The following is a 17812-nucleotide window of genomic DNA, read 5'->3' as shown; positions in this document are numbered from 1 at the left end:
TCAATAATGCTTTTTAAGAAAAGGGAGACAGTGGTTCCATATTTTATCCACAGTTTTTGGGGAGTCTTTTCTGGAAGTTGAACCCCTTTTATTTAGCCTTCAAAGAATAATCCTTTATTTATTGTGCTAGATGTCAATGCAGTGTTCTCAAGAAAATTCCAGGCTAAAGAATACCAGCTCTGTTAGAGTTGCTTTATATGTGTCTAACCTTGGACATATCACTGCATTTCTTTAGACTTTATCTTCAACAGTGATGAGGGTGACTTGCATGAAAGATCTTTTTCAGTTTGAGAATTTTGAATTTCATGCTTTTAAACACTATTTATATGCTTTAAAATTCTCAAATTTTAGAGACCTCTGTCCTGAACTCAAGACTTTTATATGTAGTAGCCCACTTGACATCTCTGGCTGACATGTCAAAAACTGAACTCCTTCATTTTCTCCAAAGTCTCTTCCACCTCCACAGCCTCTGCATCTCAGCTGATGGAGCCTCCATCCTTCTAGCCTCTCAGTTCAAAAGCCTTGGAGTCATCCTTGGCTCTTCTGTCTTATACCCAGTATCCAGTTTGTTAGCAAATTCTGTTGGTTCTGCCTTCAGAATATCACTTTTCACCATGTGCATAACTTCCATCATCATCTAAGCTACCAACATCTTTTGCCTAGATTACTGCCTAGTCTTGTGTACTTGTATCCCTGGTTTATCTCATCCCCCCATCCCACCCCTAGTCAGTTCTCAAGAGTTGACAGTATATTCCTTGTAAAAGGTAAGTCAGAACATGTCACTCTTCTTTTTACTCCCCTTCCCCCATGTCTCTCCAGGTCCCAAAGTCCTGACAAGGCCCTACAAGATCTATCCCCCTCTTGTCCTCCAAGCTCAACTCTTGCTTCTCTTCTCCCTCACCTCACTTCATCTACACAGACCTCCTTGCTGTTCCTTTAGAATACAAGGCATGCTCTCTCTTTAGGTGCTTGGACAGGATATTTCCTCTACCTGGAACATTATACTGCCAGATACTTTGCGTGGCTAATTCCTTTATGCCTATAAATTTTTGCTCAAATGTTACCTATTCAAGGAGGTCTATCCCGACCACCTTATTTAAAATTGCAGCCTGCTCTTCCTCTTCTGATACTCCCAAACCCTCTTATTCTACTTTTCTATTTATATTTATATATATTACCTATTTTCTATCTCCCCTGCTATAATGTAAGTTCTGTGAGGGTATGGATCTCTGCCTGTATTCTTCACTCACGTTTCCCAAGCTCCTAGAATGAATCCTGGCCATTGCTTAATAAATATTTGCTTGATTGGATTGCTGTATATTGCTGTATGGATTGGTAAAAAAACACTTTGGAAACTATAAAGCTCTTTTCTAGAATATGGTAGTATCTTTTTTTTTAATTTGCAAGAAAGTATATAACTTCTCTTGAGCTTTTATTTCTTCAAATGTAAACAAATGATAGTACCTATTCTACCTTTCTTATGAATCAATATGAGAATTTAATATTCAGTACTAATATTATTAATAGGTTAGTAATTGTAAACAAATGATACCTATTCTACCTTTCAAATGTAAACAAATGATAATACCTATTCTACCTTTCTTATGAATCAATATGAGAATTTAATATTCCATACTAATATTATTAATAGGTTAGTAATTCATTGTTTCCCCTTCCCTGACATTTATTTGCCACTATTGTTGTTCGCCTTTTAGAGGAAAAATCATTTTTTACTTGTGGGGTAGGAGTTGGTGAGAGGATGGGTATGTAAGTATACCTGAGGATTGCATATTATAGAAGGAAGATGAGTAGCTGAGTCTCAGATCTTGGTCAGAGTCACAATTCTGATGCTTGCTACCTGTGTGATTTTGAAAGAGTTGTTTATCTTTTCTGAGCTTCAGTTTTCTTATGTGTTTGGGATAGAAATACCTATCTCTTTAGAGTTGTTGGAATGAAATAATCCAGTGAATGTAAAGTACCTGATTCATCGCTTCACATCTATGCTTAGTAAATATCAGTCTCTTTCATTAATAGCTGTGAAGAAGGGCCAGGCTGTAAGGATCAACATGGTGAACCAGTTTTGACTTTGGATGTGGCCTAAGTTTCCTTCATTTCTAAAAATCTAGATTAAAGAATCATTATGACACGTTATAGACCCGATTCAGAGATGCCTTGATTTTCTTTTTGTCCCCTTCAAATGAGAACTCGATAGTCAAAATGAAATAAAAGCTGCTGTTTGCATTTTCAGATATCTGCAATTCAAATCTCTTATAGTATCTTATAAGAAATATTAGGTTTTTTTTTTTTTTTCACGTTTCAGGCTACTTAAAAAAAACTTTGAAGTGCCTGAGTATGCTGGAATGTTACAACGTATGTCAGCCTAACATACATAACATCTTGAAAATTCTTCCAGTGGAATTTCTTTTTGTGTTAAGTAGTGCATTATAGTTCTGGTTAAACAGTACTGTTTGCTAGCAAGGTTAGTTGATAATGATGTCATTGGTACTCTTCTCCTCTGTAGTATTTTTAATAATTCCTAATTGCTTTCACATTTTATTGTAATAAATTTTACATGCCGTATCTCTTCTTTTTTTTTTTTTTTTTTTTTTTTTTTTTTGCGGTACGCAGGCCTCTCACCGTTGTGGCCTCTCCCGTTGCGGAGCACAGGCTCCGGACATGCAGGCTCAGCGGCCATGGCTCACAGGCCCAGCCACTCTGTGGCATGTGGGATCTTCCCAGACTGGGGCACGAACTCGTGTCCCCTGCATTGGCAGGCGGACTCTCAACCGTTGCGCCACCAGGGAAGCCCTACATATGCCGTATCTCTTCAATCTCTGTTTCATTATAAGGTTAAGGACAATAAGTGGTATACTTAGTCACCAGTCAGCGTTCAAATTATTTGCAGAGTTGGGATTAAAATCCAGGTGACCTTCTGTTTCAAATACTCTTTCCATTACAACATGCTTTACAGCATTTGTAAAGGAAAGTATATGTTGCCTTTTTTTCTTTCACTTTTTCTCTTTAAAATGAAAATTATGGTTTTATTGGTTTTTTTGACTTATCTTCCACTAGTTAATAAGCAGACTCATAGGTTGTGAATATTACTTCTTTTTAAAATGTGAAAACCAAACTTAAATTGGCTACTTAATAGATTTCACTTTGATTGGACATGGTGTCAGTCCATCCTTGGCTGATTGCACTTTGAAGGAAATCACTAATTAAACTGTACTCTTAAAGGATTCTCTGATTAAACTCAGATGCATCTAGCTCCCCTTCACCCTGCCTGGTTTCTTTGCTGTTTTAAGGAAAGTTTAAATAGCCCCCTCTGATATGATTCAATTCCAGGAAGCAGGAGGTTTGCATTGCTGGCTTCTCAGGCTCCATTCAAATTTGATACTGTGATTTATGAAGGCTTTTTTTTTTTCTTTTTTCAGTAGGGCTCTGTGGGGAGCCTGGCTGTCTCTAACTCCCCTAAGTGCCTTTTTCCAGTGGCCAATTAGTGCATGTTCACCCAAGCCCAAAAAAGCAACAGAGCAAGTGGGGAATGAATAGTGAAGGGTGGTGACAGAACACGCTTCTGTACTTTCTTCAGAGGTTGGGCTCTGGCCCGTGGCTTTGGCCCGAGTAATGTATCCTCTCCAGATAATGATATCATCATCCCCATAACTGCCCGGGCTAGAATTTGTAGAATCTCTGGAGCTTATCTTTATCTGTGATTCTTTTTTTTCCCTTCCATTAAAAAAAAAAAAAATTAACATATGATTTAAATACAGTAAAATGTCCCCCTTTTCCTGTGCAGTTCTGCACGTTTTGACAAATGCATACAGTTATGTAACCAACTATTACAGTTATGTAACCACCAATTCAAGGTATAAAATAATTGTATTACCCCCCAAAATCTCCCTATGTCCCTTTGCATTGACCCTCTCTCCCCGTACAAAGATCTGTTTTCTATCCATATGGTGTCCAGAATGTCATATAATGATACATAATGTTATGTAGCTCTTGGTCTGACTTCTTTTGCTTAACATACTGCATGTGAGATTCCATGTTGCATTTGAGATTCTGTGGTGTGCATGTATCAGTAGTTTGTACCATTTTACTGCTGAGTAGTATTCCATTATGGATACATCACAGTTTATGCATTCATCAGCTGAAAGTTATTTGCATAGTTATCAGTTTTTAGGTGTTTTGTGTTAGCTGCTAAAACATTTGTTTAAAAGTTGTGTATGAACATAAGTTTTCATTTCACTTGGGTAAATACTTAGGAGTGGAATTTCTGGGCCCTATGGTAAGTGTATATTTAACTTTGTTAGAAGTTGCCAAACTATTTTCGAAAGTGTCTGTACCATTTTGTGTAACCCCCAGCCGTGTATGAGAGTTCTAATTGTTCCGCATCCTGGCCCTTGGTATCGTCAGTTTGTCTTTGTTTTTCAAATTCTAGACATTCTAATAGATCTGTAGTGGTGTCTCATTGTGGTTTTAATTTCCCTAATGATTAATGATGTTGAGCATCTTTTCATGTGCTTATTTGCCATCTGTATGTATTCTTTGGTAAAATGGCTATTCAAATATTTTGCTCATTTCAAAAACTTGAGTTGTTTTCTTAATGAGTTTTGAGAGTTCCTTATATCGGTATATTGTGGATACATGTCCTTTATCAGATGTGTGACTTGCAAGTAGTTTTTCTCGGTCATGGCTTGCTTTTCATTTTCTTAATCTCTTTTGAAGAGCAAAATTTAAAATTTTTCATGAAGTTTAATTTACCAGTTCTTTTTTCGTTTATGGGTTGTGCTTTCAGTGCTGTGTCTAAGAAATCTCTGCCTAACCCAAGGTCACGAAGATTTTCTCTTATATTTTCTTCTAGAAGTTTTACAGTTTTAGGTTTTATAGTTAGGTATATAGCCTGTTTTGTAATAATTTTTATATGTGGTGTGAGGTCTGGATGAAGATTCTTTTTCCTGTGTATGTGTTTTTTTAATATAGATATCCAATTGTTCCAGTACCTTTTGTTGAAAATACTGTTCTTTGTTGAATTGCCTAATTCTTCATAACACTCTTTTGAAGTTCTTTTATTATCACTGTTTTATAAATGAGGAGGCTGAGGCTTAGAAAGTTTGAGTTGAATGGATTCTGAAGACATGCATTGAGCCTGTTTCTGTGTGCCAGGCATCGTGCTCCAGAGAGACATGGTGCATTCACTCATAGCTCTGCCAAGGTCACAGAGCTAGTAAGTCATTAAAGGATTTTAACCCAGATGCGTTGGACTCCAGAGTCCAAGTTCTCACCCCTTAATGAATTATCATTCAGTAAATGACTGATTAGTTGTAATGTAACCTAAGTAAACCATATGTAGCCATTGTTACCTTAGATTCTCAGCTATTTGAGGGTAGAAACCACTTGTCTTATTTATAGTTGTGTCAGTATTTATCAGTTCCTGGTCCATAATAGGCATCCAACCAGTAATAATAATAACAAAATACCAGACAATATTTTTTATGCTTAGGCATTGCCCTAAGTACTCCATACTTAATCTTTAAAACAGCCCTCTGAGACAGATGCTGTGTATATTCCATCTCATAGTGGGGCTGAGAAACTTGCCACATACTACCCAGCTGGTAAATATTCAATCCTTGATTGCCTTCCACATTTTCTTAACTGCAATCTAGTAAATAGTGAATAGATGAATGAACTTATTTTCATATCCCTTCAGGATATGTCATCATACTGGTTATATAACTCTTAAGTCGGCCTCCTTTTGTGTAACACAACCCATTTTACTGTAGCTTCTGACACCAAACTAGAGTCTATGCAGTCTTCGGGGTGGGCCATGGTGCAGCTCAGAGTCTAGCTCCAGAGTTAGGTTCTGAGGACTTTGGTCTAGCTATCTCTGCCCAGCGCCTGAATCTACAATTCGTTCATTGTGGACTCCTTTGCCTGTTTCCTTAGAAGGATGTGTTGCTTCCTAGTTCCAGACTTCTCCTCCTGAATAATTCCATCCTAGCAGACTCTCTTCTGGTTCTAGGCTTCTCCTGAAGTAAGGACTTACTTCAAGTAAGGACTTACTTACTTACAAGTAAGGACATGTCCTTACTTACAAGTAAGGACATGTCCTTACTCCTGAAGTAAGGACATTTCACTTAGTAGTTCTCTCATTTGGAGAGAGAGAGGACAACAGTTACCAGGCTTTTTAGAGTTAAATAACTGGCATCTCACTAGAATAACTTGGACTTTTAAATAGGATGTAGGGAGGTTAGCTAGCCCTTGGTTATAGTATAATTCCTTACAGAAGAGCGCTGAAATAGAATATAGCCCAAAAATGTGTGTTTTGTTATGGGTACTGCTGCTAGCTATTTATATATAGTTCACTTTTCATGACCTCAGTTTTCATGTGCTCAGTTTTTAAGCTAGAGTTGTCTATCCTAGTTCTGCCACTAAACTTCTCTGATTCACCCTGAGGAAGTCCTGTGAAACTGTGTCATGTGGTCATTAGGTCTAAAGTTATTTTGCAGAAGACTAATGACATTTGAAGGAACTTCTTCCAGGTGTAGGAAACACATAAAATATATTATCTTTTTAAAAGTTCTGATGGGAGTTCTCTACCCTCATTTTAAGTTGTTTTAAGAGGCAGGAAAGAAAAAGGAACAGAAGTAGGGGAGAAAATGATGGAAATGCTTGAGTAGTTTGGACTCAGCTCCGAGTTGATTAGTATCAAAGATGCCATACTGATTTCTTGAGGGAAGAGCAAGTGGAAAGGTCCTGAAGTGGGAGTGTGCCTGGTGTGTTCAAGAACCAGCAAGGAGGCCAGTGTGGCAGGTGGGAGTGGAGTGCCTGAAATGAGATGGGACCGTAGAGGTAATGGGGTGGGGGCAGATTAGGGACAACTTTTTTTTTTTTTTTTTTGTGGTACACGGGCCTCTCACTGTTACAGTGGTGGCCTCTCCCGTTGCGGAGCACAGGCTCTGGACGCGCAGGCTCAGCGGCCATGGCTCATGGGTCCAGCTGCTCCGCGGCATGTGGGATCCTCCCAGACCGGGGCACGAACCCGTGTCCCCTGCATCGGCAGGCGGACTCTCAACCACTGCGCCACCAGGGAAGACCCCTAGGGACAACTTTTAAGAGATAGGAAGAGAGTTGGAGGATTTTGAATAGAGGAGTGACATGATCTGATTTAATTTTAATAGGACCACCCTGGCTACTGTGATGAGACCAAAAGAGGGGAAGTGTGAAATGTTTATATTAATAGTAATGGCTTTCATTTATATAGGAATCACATAGCATTTATAATAACATTAGGCATTTATATGGCATTAATAATAGCAATGCCGAGGCCCTTTTAATACATTCCCTCAAAAGAGCTTTCAACAGCTGTCATCACTCAAAGGTCACAAAGTATCTATCCAGACTGGCACCAGTAATAAAGGTTGTGGTAGTCTCAGGAACTAAAATCACACAGAGTTGCTTGGGAGATTTCACAGTGGAAAGGATACTTAGGCCAGGACTTGACCAGTGGGTAGGATTTGGAGAGGTGAGAAAGAGAAGGGAGGGTATTCCAGCCACGCAGTACTGCGTGAGCAGAAGTGTGGGGCTGGAAAGGCAGATGTTGGGTGGAGGCTGGGGAGGTGCTGGTAGGAACTCCAGTACAGCTAGAGCAAGACGTATTTCACAAGGGTGAAACAGGCCTCCCTCAGTATTTCCTGGGGATTGGTTCCAGGACCTGCCGTGGATGCCGAAATCTGCAGATGCTCAAGTCCCGTGGTCAGCCCTCTGTATCTGTGGGTTCTACATCTGCAGGTACCGAGGGCTGACTGTGCTAGAGAAGCAGGTTGGTGCCCGAGTGCAGAGTGCCTTGAATGTCTCATAATGGGAAGGATGAATACCCAGCTAGGAGAATACTCTGAGAGTTACTAATACACTACAGGTGGTAGAGGGTAGGTCAAGTCTTGCTTACTCACAATACAATTAAGGTCTAATTGGGATGACAAAACCAGGAAGGTTTTACTATACTTAGGACTCCTTGACTTTCTGGATGAGTAAATTGGTGTGCAGCCACAGAGATGGGGGAGAAGTGACAACTGCCAAAACCCCTTTCTTCTTTCTGCGTTTGGCAGTATTCGTCCCTGGTATGCCGTAGCATTTTGACTCTTACCCCTATTGGATGTCTGCTGTATGCTGATTAACCTTTTGAAAATGATCTGTTGTCCTATTAAGTCTGTAGTTTAGTTATATGGTTTAACATATAATTATATATAACATTGTTATATAAATAAATTATATAATTTAATTCTCACATCAGTCCTGTAAGGGTGGTAGTCTAATTACCATTTCACAAATGAGGAAACTAAGGTTCTGAGAGGTTCTGAGAGTAACTTGCCCCACATTATAGAATTTTGCAAATGTCACAGAGCCCACAGTTAAATGCTTTCTAGTCAACCCTGTGTCACCTCTCTGTTTCCCTTTGTTCAGATAGGAGCTCTGGAAGATAGATGAAGAGGCAGCATAGCTCTGCTTTATGTGCCTGGTGAGAAAGATGAGAAAAGGGTCCCCAGCAGCTGCTGCGTGTGGAGTGAAGATGGGGTGTCCCTGGTCACTGTAGGAGGAATGTACTCAGAGGCCCTGCCTCAATTATTTGGCAGAAATTGCGTGTATTAGGAAATCGCAGTAAAAGTCAAACTGTCTTAGTTCATAGGTCTTGATACTGGTTGACATATTTTACACATGGAATATGGAAGGCAGGGTCTAATCTAAGAGGCAGAGCTACCTGGCTACACCGGTGAACAGACAAGTCAGCTGCAGGGGGAGATGGAGACAGCCTGTTCCTTCAGACTCTTGTCCGCGGCCATGGAGCTGCTACATGGAGGGGCGTTTTTAGTATATGTTTGTAGGATGGATTTCTAATCGTATGAGGCTGGTAAACATGTCCATGGCTGCGTAGGTCTCGGAGAGGTAGGTTGTACTTGCCTGATCTCTGGAAGATCAGAAGCGGATCAGAGCAGGTGAAGTGGCACTTGCCAGCCAGGCTTGTGGCATTCTAGCTAGACTCCTGTCTGCAGGACACTCTTGCTTTGTCTCTTTCTTCTGTTTCTTTCCTGGCTGTGTCTGCCACAGCAGGTCTCAGTGAATTAACAATATTCACTGAATATTAGGCAGATGGAGAATTGCTTAAGATTTTTAACAATCAGTGTTTAGGATTGTCGAATATATAAATATATAAATACCAATTCCAAAGTATCAGAGGTCAACTTTAATGTGAATATTTGTAGAGCCAGTAGATTAATGAGAAGTTTTTTGAAGTAGCAGATTTTGATTCAAAATCACTTGATAGTGATGTATAAAAATTTAGATGTAGGCCTTTCCCCCCCAAATTGGGTTTTTTCCCTTTCTTTTCTTAGTCCTCCTCATCTCCTCCTTCCAGCTTCCCCACATTCCCAAAGCTTCTAGGAAGCAATTTATATTCTTCCACAGCATTAACTCATCCTTGCTTTTTGGCACATGGTGTCTTTGTCGATGAATATTTACTTCTTTTCAGGTGATTCAGGAAAGGCCATTTCTGAAGATGTAAACGTTTGATAATGATCAGGTCAGGAATAAAGATGAGATGAAAGCCTTTTATTATTGCCTCATGTTGGAACTTGTGATAACCCGAACAGTCTGTACTCTTTAATCTCCAGAGTTAAGAATAATGGTTTCTGTGTTTTGGTTTTGCTCTGGTTATTTAAACAACTCTGTGGTAACAAGATGCCCTTTTCTTGCATCAGGAATCTTCTTATTATACCTTATCATACCACTGTACCTTTTGTTAACAATGCATCTCGCCTCTAGCCTGTGAGTATTGGAGCTTACATGGAAGTGGGGAGAAGGGAATAAATATTTCCTGATTGCTTACTCTGTGTGCCAGGATTAGGGCCTGGTTCTTTATACGTGTTATCTCATTTATTCTTCAAACAAGTCTAGGTAGATAGTATTATTCTTATCTTTTTAGTACAGAACTAGAATCTCAAGAGAGATTAACAGATTTGCCCAGGGGCACAGAGCTAGCAGTTACATTCAAGATTTGAACCAACACCTAACTCCAGAGTCCATGTTTTTTGTCACACTAACTACACTAGGGATATAGGGTCCCAGGATCGCCATAAGGAGGAAGTCCAGAGTGAATTCCAGGGCGTTCTTTGTCTTCTTCTATCCTACATTGCTCCATTATTTCTATTTAGGTGAAATCGGCTTAACATGAACATAATAGATTGTCTTGACAGGAGAAATAAAAGAGAGCATTGTTATGTTTTAGGTTGTCATAAGAGAGGGGATCTAGAGGAGGATAGGATGAAAGTAAGAAAGAGCATTCCTTCTACTTTTTTGCGGGGTTGGAAGCAAAGGGAAATTGACTATCATGTAGATGTGCATGTGAACCTCAAAGAAGTTTAGCTTTGATCAGGAAGGCTATGGTAGGCTGTCTGTCTCCTTGGGTCCTAGCCCAGCTACCAAGGAAATCATCTACTTGATGCATTAGATAAATAAGAAAAGTTTCCAGAAGAGTCGGATCAAATTCTGAAAGGAAAAAAGAAGAAGAAAAAAAAAGAAATGGAAGAAAGCAACCAGATGAAGGAAAAGATGAAGCTCCGTGAACTCTGGCCCAGGGCTGGGTTCATGAGGCTCCTTTCTTTGAATGGGGCCATAGCAGATATTCAATTCAGCAGTTATTTAATTGTGCTGCTACAAAGTGCCAGGCCTGTGTAAGGCACTCTGTAGAGCTAAGAGTAAAGCCTTGGGAAATTCATAGGCTGATGGGAACAGTATAAAGCCAGGTACCTGCACTATCAAGTGGAGCAGGGGCTATAGGGAGGAAGCCGATTCAGTGGAGAAAATCAGACAGACTTGGGTTTTATTCTGGTCCATCATTAAGATGCTTTGTGACCCTGAGCAAGGTAACTTATGACTTCTGGGACTCAGTTTCTTCATCCCTAAAATGAGCACCTTGAAGGGATATTATAGTGGCAGGAGATGTATGTAAAATGCCTGGCATGTAGTAGACTTTAATAAATGGTCACAATTTGATTATTTAGTACCCTAAATACCTGATCTTGCTTCCTTATTTGCAGGAGCTATGCAGCTTTTACCCTCCTGGGACCGGGATGCCAAAGTCCAGAGGAGAATAGAACTAATTTCAGATAAGCAGCAAATTTATGAATCAGGTGGTCAGGTAGAAGGTGGGGGCCAAATCCAGGATGGAGACATCTGAAAGAGTGTAGGCTAGGCTGCCAGCTGGAGACCCTAGGGAGTCACAGGTGGCAGGCTTGGTGGCAGAGCTGGTCAGGGCAGTTTAGCATGTCGGCTCTTGGAGCTTCTCCAGCTTGCTTTCAGTTTAGTGATTGGGGCAGGAGGCTATGTAGTCCAGGTGAGAGTAGACAAGAATAATCACTGTCGCAAAAGAATGAACCCTCCTGCCGTTAGGTGTGGTAGACAAGTGTGAGGGCTAGCAGCAACCAGCTCAGAGTCTGAGGGCTCAAATGACAGGTTCTCTCCACTGTGACCTTGATTCTAGTGGGAGAGAAACCAACTCTGTGAAATCTCCCCAGGGTCTGCATGTTTACTTACTTATTGGGATGCTTTTTACTCTTATTAAAAATAATATTTCTTTTGTCTTGAATGATTACTTTTGAAAATGCAGAAAATACATATAGAAATCACCTATAGCCTTACCGTCCAGATGTAACCATTTTTTAAAAATAAATTTATTTATTTTTTTTGTTTATTTTGGGGTGCTTTGGGTCTTTGTTGCTGTGCGCGGGCTTTCTCTAGTTGCGGAGAGCATGGGCTACTCCTCGTTGCAGTGCGCGGGCTTCTCATTGCGGTGGCTTCTCATTGCGGAGCGCAGGCTCTAGGCACACGGGCTGCAGTAGTTCTGGCACTTGGGCTCAGTATTTGTGGCTTGCGGGCTCTAGAGCACAGGCTTAGTTGCTCCGCCGTGTGTGGGATCTTCCTGGACCAGGGCTAAAACCCGTGTCCCCTGCATGGGCAGGCGGATTCTTAACCACTGCACCACCAGGGAAGCCCCCAGATGTAACCATTGTTAATACTCTTGTTGTGTTCCTTTCAGACATTTTCCTATTATGATGCATATTAATATACATATTCATGTTCATTTAAATAAAATGGGGTTGGACAATACTTAATATTTTGTAAGATTACAAAATACTGTCATTGCCAGTTTTTATTTTATATCATTTAAATGGATGCATAGTATTCTATTGTGTGAATTTATATAATTCCCTGTTGTGGGACATTTATCCTTTAGCTAATTTTCTGCAATTATAGATTTTGTGGTAAATACTTTGTCAATAACTCTGTGAAGATGTATACAATTCATCCATGAAATGGATTGCTAGGTCAAAGGATAAGCCGAATTCTAAGGGTTTTTATTTCAACAAATTGTCGTGCAGAAAGGCTATATAAAATTGGCACTCCTGCTGGCAAGTATGTGCAAACATTCATTTTCCCAGAGCATCAACAGCAGTGGATAATAATATCATGATGAGGGAAATGTCTCTAGTTTGGTAGATGAAAATGCTATATGTTTTAGTTTTTTGTGCTGTTGATTTGTAAAGGTAGCTCCAGTGCTCACACCACTTACATTTGCCATTCCTTCCTTCTTCTCTGATGGTGGTTTTCTATTTTGCAGCATTGCTGGGAGCCTGGTGTATTCCTACATCACTTTCTCTGAAGAGCAGCTGAGCAAACAGTCAGAGGCCAGTAACAAGCTGGACATTAAGGGGAAAGGAGCAGTATGACCGGAGGATTGCATCAGCTACATAGGCCCAAGTTTTTGATCAGCTCGGAACACTGGCAGTTCTTATACAGATTCTGAGGTGTCTTGATCATGGAGAAAAATACCATTCCTTTGCACTTGTACAATCTGAGGATTGATTGCTGCCTTTTAAAATTTTATGAAAGAGACTTATAATTGACTCTTTTAAATATGCCATTTGCATTAATTTATATCAGACTGGAAAATGTACTGGGCTTTTTAATTTATTTTTCTTCTATGCCAACAGTGAAACGTCAATGTTTTGAAAATATTTTATTCCATAGTTTGATATCCAGGTGTCCCTGAGAGCTGCGTATATGAAGTGCTTCACCTGGAGCCTCATCATTCACGTCGTTGCCGCGTCTGGAGGCACTTGAGCCTTCCTTCTGCTGGAAATGCAGCCAAGGATCTTAAATTTCTCTTCTTTGAATTTTCTTTCTTAACAATTGCATTTTCTTCATAAGGATGTCATCACTCCTTTTGCCAAAGATGACATCTTTGGCGCTAAAGAAATGTGTGCGGCTTTGAAGTGTATTGGTTTCCACGCTGGCTTCCCTAAGAACTCATGGGATGAACAGAGTGCTTTCCTTGAAAATATCCTATTCCCTCTTTGTTGTGTAGGATGAGGATAATGAAGGGGCGGAGGAAGTAGGCCTTTTATTCATTTATTCGTCTGTCTCTGATTCATTCATTCAACTAAAATGTACTGAGTATGTAGTTATGTGCCAGGCATTGTGCTAAGTGCTGGGGGTAAACGGATGTTTTGGAGGTAGTTGCCTTGATCTCACTCCTGCTACAGTGACCAAGGGTTAGACAGAGGACTTAGCTCTGTTGATTTATTTAGAAGACGTTGTGACTATGAACAAGTCATGGGAATTTTTTCAGCTCTCAGAAACTGCAGATCTGTAAGCAGGGTTGGAAGCACCTGTCTACCAGCCCCAGGGCGATGCAAAACCACATGCTACAGTGTATGTCAGTCACATGTATGTGAAAAGCTGCAATTGTAAACCATGCAACTCAGCCTTTCTTCTCTGAGTGAGAGTGGCGTGCAGGGAAGGGGGCCGTCACGTTTCCCCATGCTTCCCACCTCTGGGTTTGGTTGCTACCCTTTTTACTCATCCTTGAATCAATATGTCTGCATCTTATATTTTTGAGTGTATGGTTTGAGGAGAAAGGCTGGTTAGATGTTTCTCCATTGTCGATGCTTGGACTGTCTCTGGCAGTGTCAGTGTTGGAGCCATCACCTTCCTTTCCACTTGCGTGGCACGAGCATACCTATTTCCTTTGGACGCTCCCACCTACATCCCACCTCCCTTGGTCACTTGATGGGCATGCCCGCTTCTCTCAAGACCGGCGCTGCATCCTGGAGAGCAGCTGTGGATGGGCATACGCCTAAATTGCCTCTTTGGGTGGGTCAGGTGTTAACTCGAACACAGTAGTGTGACTTGGCTTAGAGACATCCATTGACTTTGGAGATGAGTGTTTGCTCAGGCCAGCTGTGCAATCATTGTGTAAGAGGCTGGGTACCTTTGTGTTGGTGTACACTCTGGCTTCCATTTCATTAGGTTTGCAATCTACTGGCCTTTGTTGACCTAAACAGTTAGTATTTTGGGGCCTCAACAGGGGACCTGGAAGGTTTTGATTTCTTTTTATTTTTGAAAAAGTATTATATTGAGGTCATTTCACGTTCATATCTTTCCCTTATTTTGTCTTTATCGAAGCCTGGCCGGTGGTGCTGGGTCCCTAGAATTAGCCTCATGGCCAACTCCTAAGTTACAAGCTCCAGGTAAGGGGTCCTAAGCCTCACTTTTTTCCAGTATTATGTGAGCTGAGAAAATTCAAGTGCGAGAATAGGATATTATCTTGTACAAGATATCTTGTTGTCCCTGTTTTATTGATAAGAAAACAAGACTCAGAGAAAGTTAGGTGACTTGCTAGTAAGTCACAATTCCTGTTTTTTCTACTGAACCATGCTGCCAATGATAACCTCCCTTCTCCTCCGAGGGAGTGAGGAAATGAGGCTGCCAGCTAAGCTAGCTTGAGCTCTTTCAGGGAGGCAATCTGTTGATTGAATTTGGAGTCAGAGAGGAATAGGCTTTGTGAATCAGGGAGAATGATGGGTCAGTCTACATGCCTGAGCTTCTGTCTCACTTCCAGGCTGGCCTCGGTTGACATGCACTTCTGGCTGTGAATGTTGCTGCCACTGCCTGGTTTTGCCACTGGGGACAGTGGGAAGTCGTAGGAGCTAATTTTAGCAGTTCTGTTCCTTCTTCTGCCAGCCACACGGAGGAGGGAACTTTGATGTTAGAAATACTTTGTGTGCATTTAGAGGTGTTGGACTAAAACCCCACCAGGGGTTGAACTGCTTCTTGGAGATCAGGTTCCCTTGAAGATATGTCATCTCTCCAGGTTTATTTGAGGAAATCATGAATAGTTATAACTTCACTAGATGCACATGACCTCAGGGCTCCTGGCCTGTGCTGAACTTTCTGGATGCTTAGAAGCAGTAGAGTAGTTTACAGCTTCTGCTCTGTCCATGTTGATTGCTGGATGCCCCCTTCAACTGCCACCAACATTTCAAGATAAGAGAAAGAAGCCTGGAGAAGTTGGAAATTGAATAGACTGGCTAACCAGTTTTGAAGTTTGTTTTCAATTACGTGCAGGCTTGGTTATGGCACACACAAAGAGATATACCTGGTATTCCAGCATCTTATAAGGCAAAAGTTCTTTGACCTGTTAACTACCTCTTGGAAGAAAGAGACAGTATAGAGTTAAATGCTTAAATTTGCCCTTTGAGACAGATGAGCTGTGGTGAGAATTTTGAAAACACATTAGTGACTAGTGGCTCCTCTTCTTGAGTCAGTGACAGTGATGTTGTCTTTGGCCAGTCTGTTTTTAAGGCAGTGCCAGATTGATTTGAATAACCCTGGTTGGCCAGGGTACACATTGCTAACATGTCAGGTGATTTTTAATACCCTTATATGGCAGTTGGCTGTATGAGTCGGTCATTTGTAGGATCCAACTTGCACGTAGGTTAAGAAAGAAAAGTATGTTTGCAAGTTTGTTGTTTGTAGTCCTAGTGTATCAGGAATGCATGGTAAGTTCACATCAGTAACGCTGATGTAGGATCTTCGTGGAAAGAATAGTAGAATTTCACTTTTGACTGGTTTGGGAAGGAACCCAGGATTTGGGGAGGGCCTGCCTTTGCTTTCATTATTATGGCGTCATTCAGTGAGCAAAGATTGACTGTTTAATTCCAGGCATTATTCTAAGCTCTGGGGCATCTGAGGTGAAGAGGGCAGGGTTCTTGTTCTCAAGGAATGTATAATTCTTTAGCCAGACCCCGATTGAGACCCCGATTGAGATGAAAGGAGTCCATGATTTATGAGTAAAAGCTGCCTGCACAGTTGTCAGCACCGCTGATCAGGGGTGTCCCACCCACTGCGCTGAATGAAGCACTTTTTTAATCTAAGAGGAGTTATAACTCCTACTAGTCCCCCAGCTCTGAGATGCGTGCCAGGCCATTAGACTTCTGTGACTAGCCTGGGTCCCTCCTCCCTCTCGTGCGTGCATTCTTGCTTCCTCAGAGCTACAGCTGTGTACTACTGGTCCTCCTTGTGAATGAGGCTGTAATTGATTTTTCCCTCCCTGAGGGGAAAAAAAGATACTCAGAATAAATGAGATAACAGATGCAAACTACTCAGCACAACGCCTCCTACATATTAGGCACTCAGCACATGTTGTTATTGTCATTATTTCATGGTAAGACTATAGGCAAAGGTTAAGATTCTTAATTTGTGCTCCTTAAAATGCTAGAGGCTGGGCAGTGTATTTCTTTTAAAATGTGACCCTATACTTTGTTGCCTCTAGAATGCTTAGTTTCAAAGAACAGTTTCTGCTCACGGTTAAAGAATGGTTTCTGCTCACGGCCGTCTTTTATTAAATACCTACTGGATATAATTGTGGATATTGTGTGATGCAGGTGAATCCATCTGTTTAAAAATAAAATAAAATTACTTTCGTATTTTGGTAAATTAAAAAAAAAAAAAAGAAAAATTATTTTCTACCTGAGAGGAAGATAATTAGACTTCAGAATGGTGATTCCGTTAAAACTTCCCCGGTTTGTCACCTTAAGGTAGCTCCTGTATAGGTCAGACATTCCTTCTTCCCTTCTCCGAATTAAATGCATCAACTTCATGCTGCCTCTGTGTCCAGGCTTTTGTCAGTTGGTGTTTGTGAACCTCTGGCACCATTGCTGTTTTCTAAACCTACCTTCTAGTTCTTACTATTAGGGTGCCACTTCATCATGGTATGAGGAGGTATTCTATGGTGGGTTTTTTTTTAAGCTTGCTTTTTTGAAAATACTTTTTAAAAAGAAATCTACTGGTTAGATTTTTTTGTCTCACAAAAATGTTTTTAGAGATTATTTTGTTCATAAATGTTTCTTTCCCATGCTGATGATCAACTGAGTTTGTCTACAAATGTTGGCCTATCACAGTATTTTTTCAATACAGATTCTATTTACCAAATGACCATTTTAGTGTTTTTAAAAGGTACCAAGGATTGAGATATGTAAATCAGGTGACATAATATGAAAATTATGTGCCTAAATATTTTTGTAAAGGTGTCAAATAAATACTTTTTCTTCAACACATGTATTAAAATTTCTTTCTAAGTGCCTACAAAGACAGTCAAGAGCCATAAGCATGCCTGAATTTAAGAGGATGGCATCCAAGTTAGTTAACTGAGACCCAGTAATAGAGAAAATACTGTTTGCCATTGTGATATTATGATTTATAATAAGAAATATACATTTGGTCTTTGTCCCTGTTCCTGGCACACAGCTCCTAAAACCCTTGTAATTTTCTTTTTTTTTTTTTTTGTGATAAACGGGCCTCTCACTGTTATGGCCTCTCCTGTTGCGGAGCACAGGCTCCAGACGCGCAGGCTCAGCGGCCATGGCTCATGGGCCCAGCCGCTCTGCGGCATGTGGGATCCTCCCAGACCGGG

At 40.7% G+C, this 17812-nt stretch overlaps 1 protein-coding gene across 2 annotated transcripts in view; it reads left to right on the top strand.

Annotated features, from left to right (window-relative positions):
* Window positions 1-17452, top strand: part of SLC35D1 (solute carrier family 35 member D1) — a 55063-nt gene extending 37611 nt beyond the window's left edge. For both annotated transcript variants that reach the window (XM_024734594.1, XM_024734593.1), the window contains one exon: window positions 12677-17452. In XM_024734594.1, coding sequence (XP_024590362.1) covers window positions 12677-12785 — 109 coding nt within the window. In that variant the 3' untranslated portion in view covers window positions 12786-17452. The remainder of the gene's footprint in view (window positions 1-12676) is intronic.
* The last annotated feature ends 360 nt before the right edge of the window (window positions 17453-17812 follow it).

The sequence above is a fragment of the Neophocaena asiaeorientalis genome, unplaced genomic scaffold (assembly GCF_003031525.2).
Source record: "Neophocaena asiaeorientalis asiaeorientalis breed wild unplaced genomic scaffold, Neophocaena_asiaeorientalis_V1.1 scaffold15, whole genome shotgun sequence".
Lineage (NCBI taxonomy): Eukaryota > Metazoa > Chordata > Mammalia > Artiodactyla > Phocoenidae > Neophocaena > Neophocaena asiaeorientalis.
Note: the sequence above shows the minus strand (reverse complement) of the source record. Positions and strands in the feature narration are given on the sequence as shown.